At 45.4% G+C, this 21615-nt stretch overlaps 1 protein-coding gene across 2 annotated transcripts in view; it reads right to left on the bottom strand.

Moving 5' to 3' along the window:
- Window positions 1-21615, bottom strand: part of LOC111969014 (protein O-mannosyl-transferase TMEM260) — a 36136-nt gene extending 14521 nt beyond the window's left edge. The window contains exons 1-8 of one of the 2 annotated variants that reach the window (XM_070445172.1): window positions 21420-21612; window positions 20943-21058; window positions 16337-16368; window positions 14501-14664; window positions 2446-2623; window positions 2079-2192; window positions 1779-1958; window positions 1618-1658 (exon numbers count right to left, since the gene is read on the bottom strand). In XM_070445172.1, the coding sequence (XP_070301273.1) occupies window positions 1618-1658; window positions 1779-1958; window positions 2079-2192; window positions 2446-2623; window positions 14501-14664; window positions 16337-16368; window positions 20943-21048 (815 nt within the window). In that variant the 5' untranslated portion in view covers window positions 21049-21058; window positions 21420-21612. Of the gene's footprint in view, window positions 1-1617; window positions 1659-1778; window positions 1959-2078; window positions 2193-2445; window positions 2624-14500; window positions 14665-16336; window positions 16369-20942; window positions 21059-21419 lie in introns of both variants that reach the window. The other variant, XM_070445174.1, reaches the window with a different exon arrangement.

Raw genomic sequence — 21615 nt, 5'->3', positions numbered from 1 at the left:
CAGACTAACTCATAATTCAGACGTTTGCTATTTTACATAAATGTTTGTACCTCTATTAAAGTATGACATGTTACGTTACAAATTGAATAAAGGTTCTGGTTTTTTTAAGACAGGTTGGTCAGGAGGAAGGTTGGGTGTATACCGCAACCCTCTAGTAATCCGAAGGTTGCATGTTCAAGTGGCATCAAGGGACAACTGTAGCATTTTAGCTAAACCCTTCCCCCTAACCTTAACCTAATTCTCCTAACCTTTTGCGTTAAATTCTCTTAACCTTTGGTCATTAGTTCTCCCAACCAGCATCTTAAATTCTCTTACATGCAACAAGCAGCCTGGTCTCAGAGAAAGAAGTATGAATACTATATGTCCTCCAATTCATATGATATTGTCCATTCGTAATGTAATGTAACATATCTAAATCAAGGGATTCAAATTTACATCCCAATGCTAATAATTGCCCTGAGGCAAGGCTTGGTCTGCCAGGTGTTTCCTTACCTGTCCCAGGAGACGAGGAACAGGCCAAGTCCAGCCAGGACCAGCACAGGGAGGGACAGGTCAGCCATACATGTCCAGCTGAGCCCTGACACACACAACAAAACCTCTGATGGCCGCATCCCTCTAACCTCCATCAAACTGAAGGACAACCAATTACTGATGTCCTCTCATTTCCTCCTCATCAGATGGAATACACCAGTAACTGTGCCCCCCCCCCCCTCGTCAAACAGACTAACTCTGTTGACTCTATGCACCCCAGTCCCCACCTTCCATTCGAGCGATAGACACCAATGATGTGTCCTCTACTCAACCCTGTAGAGTGCCTGTCAGTCACAGAGACACTTTCCACGAGCATCTTATTTAATACCCATCTCTATTTGATGGCTTATTGAGTCTCTATATGAGAGAGAGAAGAGAGAGAGAGAGTGTGAGTGTGTGTGTGTTTTGTGTGTCAGCTTGTCTAGCGGAGTTTCATCCCCGATGTGACATGCTTGTCCATGCTTGCTCTCTCCCTTGTCTTGAAGGTGTGCTTGTCCATCAACCAGCAGGGTGATGGAAGGGGCGGGGGCCAGACGGGGGCTGTGGTGGGGGTCTTAAGACAGCATACTCCCACCGTCGTCAGCCATAGACAATTACAGAAGTTGGATGACGGAGGGGGGAGATGGAGGGGGTTGTTGGAGGAAAACAAATCTCTCCGCTATATTGCAGTGTCTGTCATCACAGCTTGTCACGCTTAAACACCAGAGCAGAGTGATCATTTCAAACTGCTGGAGAAACAGAACACAGGGATTTGGCCCTCTAAGCAGGTTCAGTTCTGCTTTGATGGGAGAGAGGGAAGAACAAAAGCTGGAGAGAGAGGAGAGACGGGCACCAGTGCTGGCGATGGATGGGCTCCCTCCTTCAGAACAGAACTGATGGGTTTTTGTGTGATGTTTAAACCGGTCTGTCTAGAGCCAAAACCATGAGAAAACCCACTCTGTCACTTCTACAGATCACATCATCCAATGAATGACCTTCAAATGCACAACATTTAAAAGCAAGACACCAGAACAATTCATGCTATAGCAATGACTTCATGTGTAAAATAAAGTGAATGACTATTCTAATAAAGATGGGCATACTCACTTTAGCATCATGGTGAGGTTCCCGGTACCTTCTGCCTTGGCCTAGGGTCACATATTAAAGAAACAACCACATCAATCACCACTACACGTCCCACACTAGAGTTTGTGGTCAAGCTCAAAGATAATGTACGTTGGTACAGTTACATGTATAGAAGTATGTACCAGGCTGAAGGTGCCGTATTCAGTCCTCAGTAGGTGAGTAAAGAGGCCTGAGAGGGAAGTCTGGTCTCCCCAGCTCCAGCGAGCTGTGTTCAGGTAGGAGGAGATAGGCAGGTAGACGTAGGGCAGTAGACCCCCCAGGAAACACAGTCCCAGAGACATCAGCCCACAGACAGACAGCTCCTGACACAATCACACAATAAACATCTATTCAGCATCCTTTCAGATGGGCCAGTTCTTCTACCTGGTTGTGTTACGTCTCTATGGCCACTCAGATGGAGAAGAGCTTGTCGTTAAACTTACTCTGTGAGAGTAGAGTTGGAGCAGGACCCAGGGAATGATGACCACCACGTACAACACCAGAGTGTGCTGGTTACACAGACCCAGGCCACAGCACAGCGCCCCCCAATGGGAAACCTGACAATAACAAGAGGAGACTTAATTCCTCATATTATATATAGCATTTCTGTCATTGAAAAAAATATATAAATCAAATGACGAAACATGAAACCATATTTCTATAGGTTGTACGGTAAAGTTTCCTGAGGCAGACAGTTGTGATATCACCATGGAACAGTCTATCTGGTCTGGGAGATGTGGCTGATATGCATGTTCTGTCCCGTGTGAGGGTGGAAGCTGTGGAGGGAGTGTGTGCCGAGGGCTGGGTTACCTTCCTCCTCTGGGGGGCACTGTCAGCACAGTGGAAGCTGGTAGTCAGGGAGAAGAGGAGCCCAACAAAGAGGTTGTTGAGGGAGAAGACCTCAGCCACCACCGACCACTGCCAGCTGAGCCTGGACACAGCAAACACGCCCCCAGCCAGCACCGCCCCCGGCCCTGAGCCTGCCAGTCTAGAGTAGAGGGAAGAGGGTGAGGCACAGGGGTTAACACACAAATTTAACTGCTCAAGAAATCATAGCATTTTTCCCCGTTTTTAATTGTAGAGTAACTGTTCAATCATAGGTATGAGCAGCTCCGGGCAATGTGGGCATGAGTAATTATCCCAAAGCTAGATCTGAAAATCATATTTAGGATTGACCATATGATTGCTCAAAAAATCATTGGCACATTTTTGTTAATTATGGAGTACTTGTCATTGCAATAAATCGTATATTTGCGTAGCTATAGGTACTATCTAAAATCTAGGCCATTCCCATACCTATCCTTCAACCGTCCTCTCCAGCAGCACCAGAGCAGCCTGACATAAATAACCATTATGGGAGATATGGTCCTTTACTTCAATAACGTGTGCACAAAAGTTTCCCCCTGCTTCCTCTCCTGCCTTCATCTCTTGAGTCGTAACTGAAGCAAAGTTGGGATAATCCGTCATATACTAAGACCCACCACTTACTAGAAAGAGAGACAGAGGGAGAGGAAGAGGGACAACAAATGATGAGGAGGAGAAGGGGAAGAAAAGAAAAATAGTAAAAAGATGTGTGAGTGGGGGGGGTGAGAGTATGAGGATGAAATGAAGAAAACTGAGGAAAAAGTTGTGGGGGAGAAAGAGGAAGAAAAAAAGCCGCCTAGTCCCCGGCACGCTGGCTCTGAAATATGAGCGGGCTCCACAATTAAGGAAGTCAGGCAGTATGGCCCTTTCCGCCATTGTGTGGAGTGGCTTAGAGTCCTCATCAGCCTATCAGCTAACTGACAGGCAGAGAGCTGCTCTATTCAGCACGGCAGATACAAGCTGCAGGCCAAACGGCTGCCAGGTCCCTTATGACCCCACAATCCCTTGCCGGTGACAGCTTCAAGCTCCATAGCAAATTAGGCGCTCTCACATTACAATCGCAGAAGACAGATTCCATTAACGGTATCTGAAATTGAGTAGAGAGCAGGCCCGTTATCAGACCTGACTCATAAGTACCGCCATTAATCACAAGGCATGATACCATTTATACATTTCCAGCTCTCTGCCTGCCGCTGTGATAGTCAGCCACAAAAGGCCTGATGAGACTTAGGCTAGGGGAACAATGGAGCTTTCTGAGGAAAGCGCCGTAAATCAGAAAAAAAAGGAGAGGGAGGAGAGTAAAAAAAAGTATTGCTTGCTGACGACTTTTTTCCTTCATTTTTTCCCTCTCCTTTCTGCCAGTCTTTTTGCTCTGTGTTCTATGTGATGCAGGATTGGAGTGTGGGGTGTCTAGTGGTGGGAGTGGGAGTGGGGGGGTCAGTCTCAGTAAGAGATAGCAGCGTCTTTCTCACTGCACCGATCCAGGAATTAGTTGTAACTTGAAGGGTAGGAGGAAGGGGTGGGGGGCAGATGGGGACTTTTGTTGAAGGGCAGGGACTCCCCGCACCCTCAATTCTACCCCCCTGCGCGGCAATTAACCCCAGCCCACACGCTTAGCAGGGGGGCTGGTTTTGAGGTAGAGCAGGGTGCTGCGCAGTAGTGGGGGTCCCTGGAAGTAATGTGGATATTACACCAGGCTTGCTTTGGCTTCTACAGACCTGCCTGACAAGCACATTCCCACATACACACAACCACATTCCTGTCCCCTGGCCCTTTATTCCTTCTGAGAGACTGACACATCTCTCTCCTAGGGCCTGTCAGTGTGTAACAACCCAGTGATGTGTGTACTCTCAGGTTTAAATTACCTGTCTGTCTGCAGAGGACCACCTGGGTCCCAGTCAGCCTCTCCGTGGCTCATTCTCTGGGCTGGGGATGGGGCTAGCTGCTCCCATGGTAGGGAGATGAATTGGGAGAGAATATGACACCATTGTGACCATGTTTCCTGTTATCAAAGCTCAGTGTGCTGCAGGATGCTGCTGTGCTGTAATATTGTGGCTCACTGACAATAGCTGTCTGGTTGAGACATGGCAGGAGAATAATATGTTCTCAGTGAGGCTATTTTACCCTGAACTGATCCCGTGTGCCAGAATGTCTCAGTCTCATCACTGGGGTAATTCACTGGATGACAAAGGAATTCTAAACAGAAATGCTGTACAGAAATTCTATGTATTTCATGAAGATATTGGGAGATCATTGCCCTGCTAAAGAAACATATAGACCATTTAAGAGGAAAGAATCCTGGAAATTTGAACAATAATCATCAAGCTCTTACTGAAGTAAAATACATCTACCAAAATCGTACAACAGTTCATGCTCTAAATTAGAAATATCCTAAATAGAGTAATAACTGTAGGTCAGTAAGCAGAAGAAGAAAAAATACATTCAAGGTAAACACAAATACCACAAATACTCCATGTCCACAATCCATGTCCTCAAACCAACACAGATATAGTTCCCAGTGCCTCTACGGGGACAGACAGTAGGACACAAATAGCTTGCCAATGTCACTTTGAAGAGTCAAAGCAAAACCTACCTCATTTACCCCCTCAGTTCCTAAACATGGGCCAGAGGCTTGCCAGCACTGCACTGAAGCCCAGCACCAAACACCTGCCTGCCTTGCGCTTGTCTGGGCTGGCCTCAATAACGCAACACAAAGGGCCACCAGCAGCCTGTCTGTAGTGAATGTGTAGGGAATGAGGCAACACAAAGGGCCACCAGCAGTCTGTCTGTAGTGAATGTGTAGGGAATGAGGCAACACAAAGGGCCACCAGCAGTCTGTCTGTAGTGAATGTGTAGGGAATGAGGCAACACAAAGGGCCACCAGCAGCCTGTTGTAGTGAATGTGTAGGGAATGAGGCAACACAAAGGGCCACCAGCAGCTGTCTGTAGTGAATGTGTAGGGAATGAGGCAACACAAAGGGCCACCAGCAGCCTGTCTGTAGTGAATGTGTAGGGAATGAGGCAACACAAAGGGCCACCAGCAGCCTGTCTGTAGTGAATGTGTAGGGAATGAGGCAACACAAAGGGCCACCAGCAGCCTGTCTGTAGTGAATGTGTAGGGAATGAGGCAACACAAAGGGCCACCAGCAGCCTTCTGTAGTGAATGTGTAGGGAATGAGGCAACACAAAGGGCCACCAGCAGCCTGTCTGTAGTGAATGTGTAGGAAATGAGGCAACACAAAGGGCCACCAGCAGTCTGTCTGTAGTGAATGTGTAGGGAATGAGGCAACACAAAGGGCCACCAGCAGCCTGTCTGTAGTGAATGTGTAGGGAATGAGGCAACACAAAGGGCCAGACCAGGGGATGGACTGTCACATATAATGCCACAGCCATGCCATCACAGATCAGCCCTCCACTGTTCTCTCACTCCGTGAGTGGCGCTTTGGGAGAGACATGGCTGGAAAAGAACCACACATTCCTGAAGAGGCTAGGATGAAGCCCATGAAGTGGTGCCCTGGCCTGGCCTGGCCTGGTCTGGTGTAACAGAGGGTTCCAGCTAGCCTTGGCTCAGTAACACTGGCACCCCAGGGTTTAGATGTGGCCAGGACAGGACAGTGGGCTGAACACTGAGGATCTTTAGATAATATGACAGTGTTTCTGGCTAACTGCTCTGTTGCATCACATTTGGGAAACAGACATGCAACCCTGTTTTTGGGCCAAGCTAGGTAAAATAGAGGTAACAATTTAACTATCTACTATAAAGCATATATTACACAAGTAGATCATACACATGATATTATGGGTGCTACATATATCATTATAAAAATGTTATGAATTTATTCATAATACCTAGCCTTCCAGCAGCTAGCAAACGGACCTTCCTAAATGTGCACACATTCCTGTTTAAATTCCCCAATCAGGCAGAAGCAGCAACCACAGCAGCAGATAGTAGAGAAGAGGAGTGGTAAATCATGACCAGAGAGTGGAGCATGCCTCAGTCACCCCTCCTCCAGGAGAGCACCCGCCCGCCCCAACGCTCCCGAGTACATGCAAAATTAATCACCACAATCCCGCTCAAACAATGCAGCCACTGACATGACAATTTCTCCCAGAATGCCATCTTAATCTCTAGCCCAACACACAAAAATTACACAAAACAGAAAAAAACAAATTACAGAAATCCTGTGCTTATGTGATTCACAGAAAGCCATTTTTATGCTGCTGCTGCAGCTATTTCAACAAAGTCATTAGGCAGCCACCACTGATATATAAATGTTACTCTATAGATTCCATTAACTAATTCTGACTGAATTGTAATTGCCGAGTCTGATCCGTCTACTAGCCTGGTGCCTTATTAAGACTGCCTGTGGTGGGTGAGGGATGTAAAATTTACGTCCGAGGCAGACACAATCTCAGGGCCACAGGCGAGCGGAATATTAAACTGGTACTTTGTTATGCTGTCTATCTACCCCCCTCATACCCCCCCCTATCCCCATCCCACTGCCTGTAATGAGGAAATAACATCTTCATTAAACATCTGTTTAACTGTATTACAGGATGAATCCTAGGGGGAACCATTGGTCATGCTGAGGATGGGGGGTGAGAGGAGCAGGGAGGCCTCATGTCCTAGGACACAGTAGGATATCATACAGACAGGGCAAAGGTCCAAACATAGGAGCTTTTAAACAATACCAATACAACTACACTCTTCAATCTATGGTTGAGAGAAGTATGGCTCTGAACACTGAGTGCCTTGATGTAGATTCTACCTGACCACAACAGATGTGAAAGGGAGGGGCTGCCTGGCCACCGGCAGGGGGGTAGCGGATGGAGAAAGGGGGATGCTCAGCTGTTTCCCCCCACCCCATTCATCCCTATAAAACTACACACACACACACACACACACTGATCCAGTGATGACCCCGCCACACATGTCCCTCCAGCACCCCCAGCCCAGTGGAAAAACAAGCCACCTGAGTGAGCAGCAGCGGGGAGTAGGGAGGGGGAGCACCATCAGGGCCATATGGTGGAGGCCCTATAAGGAGCCTGGGCCACAGCACTGGGCACTAGGCATGGTCTGGCACACCGCCCGCCCTGCGGTCCACTGACATATCAGCTGGTCCACATAGGCCCGCTCTTGGCAGGTGAGTGTCTCGCCGGTGCGCCTTTGGGATGGGGCATATTTGGTGCGCCTCACGAATCCTGTTGTTATGTAATCGTACGATCACACGACGTGTCAAAAGTGCTGATTGTTGGATGTTGGTGGTGACAGTGTTTTTGTTGTTTTAGCGTTCCACTGGCTGTGTCAGTGTACTCCGTCTGTCTCTGGTCTCAGGATTACTATAGGAACGGCGTGAGAGAGATTCCTCTCAGGTAGCACAGATTCAGAGGAGCTTTAGTAGATAAACTGTGAAATGAGGGAGCACCAAATACTGAGCTCTCTGGATTATCCTCTTTCACAGGGTACACACGTTCTTAAAGTCCTCCTGAGACTCACTGTATAGAGGACTTTTGTAGGACTGATAGGGTCATATATTATTCCTAGGAAGTTTCAAGTACAATCATACCCCTGCACATCCACTCGGTACTGGTACCCCGTGTATATAGCCAAGTTATCGTTACTCATTGTGTATTTATTTATTCCTTGTGTTATTGTTTTTCTATTTTTCTCTCTGCATTGTGGGAAGGGCCCATAAGTATGCATTTCACTGTTAGTCTACACCTGTTGTTTATGAAGCATGTGACAAAAAACATTTGATTTACTAATTATTATCATTATGGCCACCATCCTTAAAGGCTTGTTTAGTCCTGGTGTGATAACATAGGAGACGGGCAATTTGGCCATCAAACCATGTGATTAAGCCAAGTGCGCTGTAATTGACAAATCAAAGGGAAGCTAAGTGCTACATTTTACACTTACGCAACTTGCAGTTTAGGGAGAAATGGCTTCCAAGTCTATCAATTTACATTCCACCACATTAAAAAACAGCAATCTGTCCGACTAATTTAAATTGATACATCAAAGGCTTGCTATGTTGGGAATATTACAGACAAATTTCAAGGTCTTGCAATTGACTGTTTTGGAGGAACTGCCTTCAAGTCCATAAAAAAATCAAAGTTTGATATCATGTAATAACTTCAATGCAATAAGTCCCTACGCATTTGAAACGGACTATTCCTCTGGTGCAACCACTTGCATAACCACTCTCAAAATACTGCTGTGATACAAACAAAAGTTATATGGAGATTGCATACAAACCAGGGGAAATGTCAATCACAGACATAGAATAGATATTACTATAGTTCAACTTAGTGAGATTAGCTAAAATGTTCCTGAGAGGGCTGAGCAGGAGGGAGTGCAGACTGGTCAGTCTTGGCATTTAGTCTGAGGGCCAGGTCTGGCCGGAGGGACCCCCACAGGGGCGTGGCATGTCATCTCTGCCACCCTACCGGGCACGGGCGAAGCACCCAGTGCCCCCAGCGACCATTCCGGAAACCATCTACCCCCCTTGCCCCCTCAAGCCCTATCAGTACCATACCAAGTCTGCCAGCTGAACTCCAGCCACAGCCTCAACCCAAATCATGCTCCAGACAGATAATGACTAAAACCTTTATGCTTATTTTTCAAATTGAAAAGCGTAAATTATACATTCATACTTAAAAGCTTAGAGGATATGACTGGGTGCTCTGGCTGAAGTCCTCAGTGCCCATCAGCCCATTAGGGGGGTCCTCATAATGACTTTTCACTTAGTTTAATTATAATCCAAAATTTGATCTAAATCCTTAGAGATTACAAACAGGGCAGCACTTTCCATGTGTTGTGGTCCAAATATCTTCAGACAGCATGCATAGATGCTGTCTCCAAAATCTCAGTATGTTAGTGGCTAGCCAGAGCTTAGTGAAATGGTGCGATTGATCGTTTATGAAACAAATTCCAAAACGCAGTTGAGTCCATATCGGAGACAGAGACCGAGAGAATGAGATCCACAGAGCAACAATCCACAGAGGGAACAGCTAGAGAGTAGTTGTTCCCTCTGTGGTTCTCATTCTCTCGGTCTCTGTCTCCGATATGGACTCAACTGCGTTTTGGAATTTGTTTCATAAACTATCAATCGCACCATTTCACTAAGCTCTGGCTAGCCACTAACATACTGGGATTTTTGGAGTGAGTGAGAGTGGAAAGAAATAATAAGGATTTTCCTCTCCTCTGTCCTCTCTTGGGAGGCCAGCCGGTTTCAGGTTATGAGTCACCTCTGAAGAGAGGAGGAGAGGCAGGACAGGGGCTGAGAGTGAGGCTGAAGTCAGTCAGTCCGGGCTGAGGGCCAGTCCACATGGAGAGAGCACTTCCTCCCCAGCCCCTGTCCTGCTCCAGCAGGGCTGACCCTGTACCCTGACCCCCTTCAGCCCACCTGCCACCACCAGCCAAGCACACAGGAAATGGACCCAGCCCACTGCAGCCCACATGGGAGCAGTGACACTCCCTTTACCAGCCCTGTATCACCTGCTTTCTCCGGCCCAAAACAGCTTGCTGGTTCTGTATCTGTGCTACAAATGGCACAGTTTTTAACATACGCCACAATTAATTTGTTGGAATGGTAAATCTAACACGGTGCACAGTACATACTCAAAATAGCATAGCACTGCATGCATAAATGGGCCATGTAAATGGGGAAAACGTCTGAAATTAAGCTGCCACCAATGGTGCATAGAGCAAACATGTAGGAAACTACCAAAATCAGCAAACGGTCGATGTAAGATAGGCCAGGCGACAGTGTGAGATAAAAGCACACAAAGAGAGAGAGGGGGGAAAAGACTCCTTACATGATGGGGTCAGCAGGCAGGCAGGCAGAGCTGCAGGATGAGGGCCGTATGCAGGGTGGCATGGGAATGTACAGAGACACAGTGCCTAACAGTCTGAGGTCCTGATTGGAGGGAGGGAGGGAAGATCCTGTCCCTTTTAGACCCAGGAGTGCAGAAGGGGGAGATTAGAAATCGTGCCATGTCAGAATTGGGAGCATGCTGGGTGATGGGAGGTGTCAGGCACTTGGAGGGGGCTGTGACTGTGTGACACACACACACACAACGGGTAGGCTATGGGTAAACAGGCTGGTTGTGTTTGTGGGGGAGGAGTGTGGTGGGACTCCGCTCTGAATACAGAACAGGGGGATCAGGAACACCACTGCCAGTCAGAAACGACCCAAAAATATCACCAGTCCTTTCACCAAGCAGCAAGATGCAAACGTCAGTTGGAAAATGTTCAGGGATTACAAAATTGTGCTATGAAGAGTTTACATTTTGTGCTAAAAACCCATTTGTTGGCTCATTTAGTAATTATCCATTTAGTTATTATCTATATCAGGTATTCCCAAATAGGGGTACGGGCAATGCCGTCAGGGGGTACGCCAAATAAAAATGTGATTCACTTTTTTTTTTAATAAAAAAAAGTATATATATATATTTTTAATCACATTTTCAAACAGTCCATTTATATTTTCCAACCTTTGGGTGAGGTTTTTTTCCTCGCCTGAGTAGCCTTGTTTCACTGCCAAAAATAAAATGAAACCATATAGTGTTCAGTGAAATAACAACACAATGTCAAATACAGGTAACCTAGCCAAATAATTAACATCCAATCACATTACTTACTTACTTACTTACTTTATTGTCCCCATAGGGAAATTTTGTTGCAGTGTTATGTACACATTTAAAGTGGCGTTAAATACAAAACAAGATTGACAATACAACTTTCAATAACAGTCACGCACCAATAAAAAAAAAAATAATAGTAAGAAATAAGAAATAAAACATTTAAAACAAAGACTAGCCTGCTGGCCTTACGGGGTCAATGGGAACATTTGCCCGAGCTATTTAAGAGGGATATCACACCTGGCACAAATGATTGTCTCGTTCTATTTTTCCTGCTGAGGGGTGCCCTATACCTGCGCCCAGAGGGGAGTAATTCAAAGTCCAGATACAGGGGGTGACTTGGGTCTAAAATGATTTTGTGAGCCTTACGGAGGGCCCTGACCTTAAAAATCTCATCCAGGCCTGTCTGTTTGACTCCAAGTACCTTGCTTGCMGTGGTAATAARCCTTCTCAGCATGTTTSTCTGACTGACAGTGGCATTGCCAAACCAACAAACAATACAAAAAGTTAAAATACTCTCAATAAAGGATTTGTAAAACAGAGTCAATATAGTACAGTCTATATTAAAAGAACCCAACTTTTTTAGAAAGTACAGTCTCTGTTGGCTCTTTTTGTAGATCTGGTCTGTACATTTACTCCACTGAAGCTTACTGTCCAAAAAGACACCCAGATATTTATATTCCTCTACAATTTCTATGTTCTGACCTCTGATAGATGTTGCAGAGGTAGGTGTTGTACGCTTCCTGAAGTCTATGCACATCTCTTTGGTCTTGTTGGTATTGAGGACCAAGTGTGATTAACCGTTACTCCCTCACGGGAATTCCACTAAGGGTCCGTATATGTAGCCAAACGTAGCTGCTGCTCGTTCCATTTTCTCGAAAATTGATAAATGGTTAAAAAAAGTAAGGCCCGTGTCCATAGAGACACATACCAGCTCTACTGGTAATACTGCTACTACCAGCGGTACTACACTTGCACCTGTCGATGACACAAGTTTTTCTGCTTCCACGAGCACATCCAATGCTAGCATCAGTAATTCATTGTTAGCCCAGCTAGCATGGACACTGACAGTTGTGAATCTGAGACGAATGAGAATGAGGGACGTTGGATCATCGAAGAGGCGCAAATATGATGAGAACTACATTGATTTGGGGTTCAATTATATTGAGAGTAGTGCCTTTCCTAAGCCACAGTGTGTTATATGTGCAAAAGTACTGTCTCACAACTCGATGTCCATTTCACTATTGCGCAGACATTTAGAAACAAAACATGACGATTTGAAAAATAAGCCACGGGAGTTTGAGGAAAATTTAAGATGACTTTCGAGTAGTAAGACATGTATAAAAGCAACAGATACCATTAATAAGAAGGGGCTAGAAGTGTCTTATATGGTGAGCTATCGAGTGGCTAGGACAGGCAAGTCCCATACTATTGTGGAGGACTTAATTCTTCCTGCTGCCGCAGATATGGCTGGGACAATGCTGGGGGGAAAGGCCCAAAAAACTATACAGGCAATGCCTTCATCAAACAACACTGTTTCACGACGGATCAGTGACATGGCAGGAGATGTTTTAAAACAATTACTGCTTCGCATACAAGCCAGTGAATTATATGCGTTACAACTGGATGAGTCAACAGACGTGGCCGGCCTAGCACAGCTCCTGGTATATGTCCGTCACGTTTATGGGGGTCAATTAAGGAAGACATCCTCTTCTGCAAACCACTGGAAACCAGGACAATTGGAGAGGATATTTTTAAAGCACTGGACAGCTTTGTGACATCAAATGGACTTTGGTGGTCAAGATGTGTTGGTATCTGTAATGATGGTGCAAAAACCATGACAGGGAGACATAGTGGAGTGGTAATGCGCGTGCAAGCAGTTCCTCCCGATGCCACTTGGGTACACTGTAGCATCCACTGAGAGACTCTTGCTGCCAAGGGAATGCCTGACAGCTTGAAATACGTTTTGGACACTACAGTGAAAATGGTTAACTTTGTTAAAGCAAGGCCCCTGAACTTTTGTGTATTTTCTGCACTATGCAATGATATGGGCAGCGACCATGTGAAGCTTTTACAACATACAGAAGTGCGCTGGTTATCAAGGGGCAAAGTATTGGCACGTTTTTTGTATTGAGAGACGAGCTTAAAGTTTTCTTTACTGACCATATTTCTCACTTGTCTGACCGCTTGCATGATGACGAGTTTCTCACACGACTGGCCTATCTATCTGGGTGATGTTTTTTCTCGCATGAATGATCTGAATCTAGGATTACAGGGACTCTCCACAACTACTTTCAATGTGCGGGACAAAATTCAGGCTATGATTAAGAAGCTGGAGCTCTTCTCTGTCTGCATTATCAAGGACAACACACAGGTCTTTCCATCATTGTATGATTTTCTGTGCGCAAATGAACTCAAGCTTATGGACAAAGTCAAATGTGATATAGCGTAGCACCTGAGTGAGTTGGGTGCGCAATATACCCAGGTACTTTCCCGAAAGAGATGACACAAACAACTGGATTCGTTATCCCTTTCATTCCCTGCCTCCAGTCCACTTACCGATATCTGAACAAGAGAGCCTCATTGAAATTGCAACAAGCGGTTCTGTGAAAATTGAATTTAAATCAGAAGCCACTGCCAGATTTTTGAATTGGGCTGCGCTCAGAGTATCCTGCCTTGACAAATCGCGCTGTTAAGACACTGATGCCCTTTGCTACCACGTGCCTATGTGAGAGTGGATTTTCGGCCCTCATTAGCATGAAAAGTAAATACAGGCACAGACTGTGTGTGGAAAAAGACAGACGCTCCAATACAACCCAACATTGCAGAGTTACGTGCATCCTTTCAAGCACACCCTTCTCATTAACCTGTGGTGAGTTGTTCACACATTTTGAAGAACAAATAAGGTTTTATATGTAAGATGGCTAAGTAAAGAGCAAAATTATTGATTATTATTAGATTATTATCTGTGCCCTGGTCCTATAAGAGCTCTCTGTCACTTCCCACGAGCCGGGTTGTGACAAAAACTAATTATTATGTTTAATAAATGTATCGTATAATGTGTGTGTGGCAGGCCGTCAATGACGGCAAAAACTACATTTGAGGGTGAGCTGACCCTGGTGCTAGAGGGGCAGCTGGAGGTTGAATGTTTGAAGGGGTACGGGACTATAAAAGGTTTGGGAACCACTGATCTATATCATTGACAAAAATGCAGAATAGCAGAATTACAGCACTATTGGATGCAGCAGACACTAACCATGTTGATTATAATTAGAAAGAAGGACCTGGAGTTTTTCCTGACTAGGTGACCTGACCAGGATAGTCACCTGGCCCTAGCGATGTGCTGTAGTCTTACCTGCAGACAGTGAAGCAGAGGGCCCCGCTGGCCCCGGCCCCCAGCAAGCTGCTCAGCAGGTTGACACTGTGGGCCGGAGACACAGAGAGGGAGAGATAGGGCAGCAGGGACAGAGCCAGCCAGGCTAGGAGGGTGAAGACTGGGTATCCCGGGGGGTGAGCCACCTGCACCAACAGAGAGAGAGAGAGAGGACAGTAACCGGGGGAGGGATGATGAGGAGAGCAACAGGAGGGAGCCCACTATCCTGAGGACATCAGTGTATAGGTAGAAGATTTCCTGGCCCGTTCAGGAAATACTCCTGGCCCTGGATATCAGGCTAAAGAGTTTGAGGAGTGGGAAATGTTTAAATAAGTGTGGTGGAACTATACAGAGTGGGGGCACGGTGCTGAGGCAGGATGAAAGGGAGAGGTGGTAGCAGGGTAATGAAAGCCTGTCATTTTAATTAGCCCCAATTCCACCAGTGCTGTACCTGAGTGTCCCAGGGGGAGTGGTGGTGGAGGTGAAGGGATGGAGTGGCAGGCCTAGACAGCCATACTGTTACTGTGACCTGACCGCTGACTGACTGACTCTGCTATGTGAGGGCCTCCCAACCCTCTTTCGTCTCTCTACACAAATCATTCCTCCTCCTCTTCCTCCCTTCCCAAGGACAAGGCAACTCTCTGGGGTCCGTGCTGCAGCACGTGGTGCACAAGCCCCCCAAATCACCTCAGAGCCGCAGCCACTCTCACCCGGGGGATCCCAGCAATCACTGCAATTAGCCGCTAAGTCTCCTCCAGGCCGATAAGGGCTCAGTCATTACACACAGACTCCTTCCCGGACACTGATAAGGCTGGGTCAGCCGTAGAGCAGGGGCAGCCCTTCAAATGGAGCCGCCACTGAGAGGTGAGAGAGTGATTGCACCACCAATCATCACGGACACGGCCGAGGCTCACTGGATCCCTGGGTATGTCCACAACAACCAGCCTCAGCTAGGTCTGAGGAGAGTGGGGAGAGACTGGAGGAGCTTTTAAAGCTAGGGAGGTCAAAGGGAGGTCAAATGGAAAGACAGAAGGAGAAGAAATGTGGGCAGTAAAAACGCACAGTTAAAGGGGAGGAGTCCCGAGAGAGATAGAGAGAAAGAAAAAGAAGGGGTGAAGGGAGACAGTGAAAAATCCCAGTTTGATAAACAGATGGTTGGGTCAGACAGCACCACACAGGTGAACATGAGGTGGAGGTAGGAAAGACGGGATGTGGGGGCAAATCCAGATGGACCGGCTCATAGTTAAAGAGCTAAAGGACAGCGGAGGGACACCAAGGCCACTGGGAGCTGTGGGGAGAGAGAGCTCCAGAGCTCAGGGGATCAGAGGGGAGGGCCGGCGTACCCGGGCCCAGGGAGGACCTCCGTACACTGGGGAGGCCTGACACGCAGGCCACACGGACTGCAGCACTAACGGCAGGATTACTGGCATAGTGACACCGACACAGCCTCCCTAAAAGGATCATAGCAGCGTAATAAACTTTATTAAATAATAAAACTTATTATAACTATTAACCCGATTTAGTTCATTCTTCCCAGCTTATACACACACAAAAAATATATAATGAGCCTTATACCGTACATAAGGCAGAGCCTAAGAAAGCCATCGCCTTACCATTGACTTTAATTGGATTTAAAAAACGGGTTGCAAATTATAGCATTCTCTACTTCCAACTTAGTCAAATAAGTGTATAGAAAGAAGGGAAAAACCTGTGGACTGAAAGTAAATTAATCTGCTTTCTGCCCATGCTTAATTAAACTTCCGTAATGCTTAAAGGACTTAATGAGTGAATTGATTAAACAATACGGCTAACGCTTACCCCCAGCTCACAAGCAGCGGTGATCAGCTCTCCTGTGGAAGACAATAGGGGAGGAAATGAATGTAAACCCAATAATTATTATTAAGAGACAAGTCTGCTCCAAAGTTTTCCCAAATCAAATACTTGCACTGGGGTTTTGCATTAATTTGCCTGGATCAAAACCTGCAAATCTTCCCAGTGTGACATTTCCTAAGCGGCACGCTCATTCTCTTCATCTCTCGATTCTCCCCCCTCCCCACACACACACAGCAAAACTACTCCCATCTCCGCCACACACACACAAACGCACCATAACACTTCCTCCCCAATGCTTCGCCACACAGGCACACACGTAGGCTGATCTGAGAGTATCGCTCCTGTTCCAAACCTCCCCATGCACCAGGTCCCTTCTCTTTTGTCTTTCCATCCTTTTCTCTCTGTTCCCACACTCCCAGCCTCTCCTTTGGTCCAGAGAGGACACAGAGATGGAGGCAGTGTTGGTGACAATGAGAGCATGATGAGGTAAGCTTAAGGACACAGGAGCTGGTTGCAAGGTTTATGACTGTCTCTACCTCTGTGTGGGGTGCAGCATAAACTGCATTCATCCCCCTAAACGCTATTTCAGGATGCATCAGATCATTTTGGGCACAAACCCATTTGTGCCAGAATCTATCCAAAGCGTTTCCAATTACACAGATTTTTCACCCAATGTTTGCATCTCCCACTCATGAAAATTGAAATTTTGTTCAGATTAAATGTAATTGATAAATGCGTGTGCCCTACACAGCACCCTCTGCTGGCCGAATATAGATAAATCAGATATTGTTTTCTCTGGGGTACAATTCAATGACATTATTTTTCTACATAAAAACAGATTATTAAGAAAAGAGAATTGTAATTTTTGCATCAAGGTTTTGTATGAAATATAACTTGACTGATACATTTGTGTATAAGAGTATTTGCAAATATGTCTATATAAATTGTACTGATGGTGTTAAATGTGGCCAATTTGCAATAAAGGTAGGCTATATAGTTGGAAATGGTTCTTCTAGCTCTGTGCTATAATTAATGTTTGGCCATATTGACTGAATTAAAATACATTTTTCAGTTGAGAAATATGATTTTTATAAATATCAGTAACGCACATAAACATACAAAATTACTGTAGAATTGCAAGAACTGGGGTTTTGATGCAATACCAAAATTACAGAACATTGCAGGATAATTTCATTTGCATTTAACCTCTGTGATACACTGCATCATCACATTTGAGTTTCTGGAGCATGAAGCACCCTCAGTCTTATCAGTTTAATAGGCCATGAAACCCGAAACCTCTTCAATTGCACAGCTCAAATGTTTCCATTGGTCCATTTCACCTGGCATGAGAACTACCTGTCATAATTTTTCATCACTCTGTCTCATCTTCCATTTCACACTACATATTCCATATTGTACACTTTTACACACCAACATAAAATTCTAAATAATATGGAGCCACAACATCAGAGTGGCAGAGGCACAGAGATGCAGCAGTGCTGCTGTCCCATTACTAAAATGGGAAAATATATGAGTCGACAGGGTAGCAGCGTGGACGCCAAGAGTCTTTGTTATAGCAGAGCACAGGCACCCACACCAGCCTTCCCATAATCCCTGTCACTTCCACACACCACATTCCTAGACAACAGCGTTCCCGCAGGGTGTGCTCAAGCTTCTCTGGGGCGCATCACACCTAAAGAGATTAGAACATGGAAACGGAGACCTGGAGAATTGGGAAAGGGTGTTCAGCTGGCACTATAGGAGCGGGCATCCTGCACCGTCCCTAAACGCTGTGGAGAAGGGGCTGGACGTTTTTTCAAAGGCCCAGGCCGCTCGGCAGCATCACAACCAGCAGGGCTACTCAGGGCTTTTCTCCTGTACTCTCCCCTACTCCCCCATATCTGGCCCAGGCTTTTCAAATGGTTCCATCTTGCAAAATGCAGTTTCAATGTATTTCCCCTTTGCAGAATGTATGCCAGAACAACACAAACCTACTGAGCAAAGCATTCATGCCCCCAAATCCACTTTCACTGTAGCTGAACCTACACTATATATCCACAATAGTATGTGGACACCCCTTCAAATCAGTGGCGTTGACTTTTTCAGCCACACCCGTTGCTGACAGGTGTATAAAATCGAGCACACAGCCTCCATAGACAACATTGGCAGTAGAATGGCCTTACTGAAGAGCTCTGTGACTTTCAACGTGGCACCTTTCCATCAAGTCAGTTCGTCAAATTTCTGCCCTGCTGGAGCTGCCCGGTCAACTGTAAGTGCTGTTATTGTGAAGTGGAAATGTCTAGGAGCAACAACAGCTCAGCCGCGAAGTGGTAGGCCACACAAGCTCACAGAATGAGACCGCCGAGTGCTGAAGCATCTGTCCTCAGTTGAAACACTCACTATAGAGTTCCAAACTGCCTCTGGAAGCCACGTCAGTACAAGAACTGTTCATCGGGGGCTTCATGAAATGGGTTTCCATGGCCGAGCAGCCGCACACAAACCTAAGATCACCATGCGCAGTGTGGTGTAAAGCTCGCCAATATTGGACTATTGAGCAGTGGAATAGCATTCTCTGGAGTGATAAATCCCGCTTCATCATCTGGCAGTCCGACGAACGAATCTGGGTTTGCAGGATGCCAGGAGAAAGCTACCTGCCCCAATGCATAGTGCCGACTGTAAAGTTTGGTGGAGGAGGAATAATGGTCTGGGGCTATTTTTCATGGTCCAGGCAAGACCCCTTAGTTCCAGCATACAATGACATTCTAGACGATTCTGTGCTTTCAACTTTGTGGCAACAGTTTGGGGAAGGCCCTTTCCTGTTTCAGCATGACAATGCTCCTATGCACAAAGAGAGGTCCATACAGAAATGGTTTGTTGAGATCGGTGTCGAAGATCTTGACTGGCCTGCACAGAGCCCTGACCTCAACCCCATCGAACACCTTTGGGATGAATTGTAACGCTGACTGTGAGCCAGGCCTAATCACCCAACATTAGTCCCTAACATCACTAATGTTTCTTGTGGCTGAATGGAAACAAGTACCCGCAGCAATGTTCCAACATCTAGTGTAAAGCCTTCCCAGAAGAGTGGAGGCTGGTATAGCATGAAAGGTGTTTGACGAGCAGGTGTCCACATATTTTTTGTCATGTAGTGTACATACCGGTATGATATATCTAAGCACAGTTTGTAGCCTACTTACACAGGCCATTACTTCATGAAATGCATTAAATTAATGTTGTGAAAAATCATAATAAAAAGAGGATTTAGTATGGAAATTTGTTACCATGGGTCAAGAGTAGCTGCAATTATCCCTGCAACAACATATAAACTATATATTACCTACACTAATTAACCATTGCTCTCTGCAATAACAAGGCATATAATGAGGCATTTCTTATTTTAGTAACTACTGTACATCAAAAGTGAATGTTAAACTTAGTAAACTACTAGCCTACACAAAACCGTTTTTCTTAAAGAGAAACATTTGGATCTTGTTCTTATTGAGAGGTTTTTGAAGGAAATGCTGTTTCTCTTTAGGAAATATACCCACATTATGTTCATAACAATGCAAATGGTGGAGGAGAGGAGACTTTTGACACTAAAGCTTGACAAAAGTATTGTGGCAGATGTGAATGTCACAGTCCCCCATCCATGATTATCTATGAATCAGTAATCCTGACACTGGAGTAATTCCCTGTCTCAGTCTGCAGGCAAGCAGAGACACACCACTACCTGCTGAATACATTACTAAACAACTTTAAAATGCAGTTCATTGTCGCTTCATTGTCATAATTTGAATGACAATTTTACTTTATCACTAAATAAATACGCACTGCCAATCTTCACTTCATGCCAAAATAATCTCCTCTGGTAGGAAGAGACAGAGGAAGCACAAGAGAAACAAAACAATGTTCTGACCACAAATAGTGGAAGCATTTCACATTTTGTTAAGTAGGCCTATAAAACTACATACAATTTTACTGTTTGTTTGTGATGGTTAAAGAGACAATCTATAAGAGACTGAGTATGCACAAGATATACTAAACAAATAGAAGAATATTTGCAAATGTTATCAAATAGGCCTATAGAACTGCATAGATGTTTACTGTAGGACGGATGAAAACAAACATTCAGCACCATGGACAGTACAGTACAAACCAAAACAAAGGACTTGATGGCTTATTCAACACCAATGCCACTGAACAGAGCTGTATCCAGGCACCTCATATAATGAGAAGATTCAATGCACTGGAATGTTGCCACCAGAAAAGTGTGCACTGAATGTAATATGAACGTTTTTGGATGTAACTGAGTAACAAGTTATATATGGGTAAGTAGAGAACATTTTGAATGTAAAGAGTATGGAGCTGACATTAGCTACTTCTGCATGCACACTGAAAAGGTGTATGCAAAAGTTATTTGCTCACAAACCATGATATACTGTGATTAAGTTGTATCGTTAACATGGGCAATGCTACTACATACAGTACCTGTATTATTAGTCAGATCACCGGTAGATGAGACGTCACCACCAGTCAGTCACTCGTCATAAACCATACACGATTGGCTGCCTGACAAGTTCATAAGCTTTACCTGAGTCTCCACCCGGGACAGCCTTCTGCGTGCAGGGCAGGTAAAGCGCTGCGACAAAGGCGACAGTGGCGCCAGTCAGCACCCAGCTTCTCTGCTCCACCACCATGGCTAGTTAGCTAGATAGAGGGGGAAAACACGAATTGTTAGCTAGCTAGCATGCACAATTACCCGGAAAGCCAAGCTAGCACTGAAACAATGAGTAGCTAGCGCTAGGTTTCAATGCTAACACCCCAACGTCTATTTACAAATGTTTTTTTGTTGTGCCAAAGTAACGTTAGCTATTTTAATTTTAAAGCGCAGCCTAGCTAACGTAGCCTAGCCAGCTACGGTAGCTAGCTAGCCTATTCATTGAAAGTAATGTCCAAGATACTGGTAACTACTCCAGACCCATGCCATGCGCATTCTATTTCTCCGCTACAAAGACGCGCCATTCATATTGACTCGTGCATATTAGGTATTATTGATTAAATGTCTTACTGTAAGAAACAAATCAATAGCTAGCTTCCAAAAATACTTGCATAGTCCACAACAGGTTATTCCGTATAAAGTTCAAATGACAATAGTCACACTGGTGATTTCACTTCCTGGTCTGCCCATCAGCAGCATTCTCCAAGGGACAGGGGGACAACCAGAGGGAACTGCAATTTTGACAGATGGAGATTTGGGGAGAAAA

This window comes from Salvelinus sp. IW2-2015, linkage group LG9 (assembly GCF_002910315.2).
Source record: "Salvelinus sp. IW2-2015 linkage group LG9, ASM291031v2, whole genome shotgun sequence".
Taxonomy (NCBI): Eukaryota; Metazoa; Chordata; class Actinopteri; order Salmoniformes; family Salmonidae; genus Salvelinus; species Salvelinus sp. IW2-2015.
The sequence above is the reverse complement of the archived record's forward strand: the minus strand, read 5'-3'. Positions and strand labels throughout refer to the sequence as shown.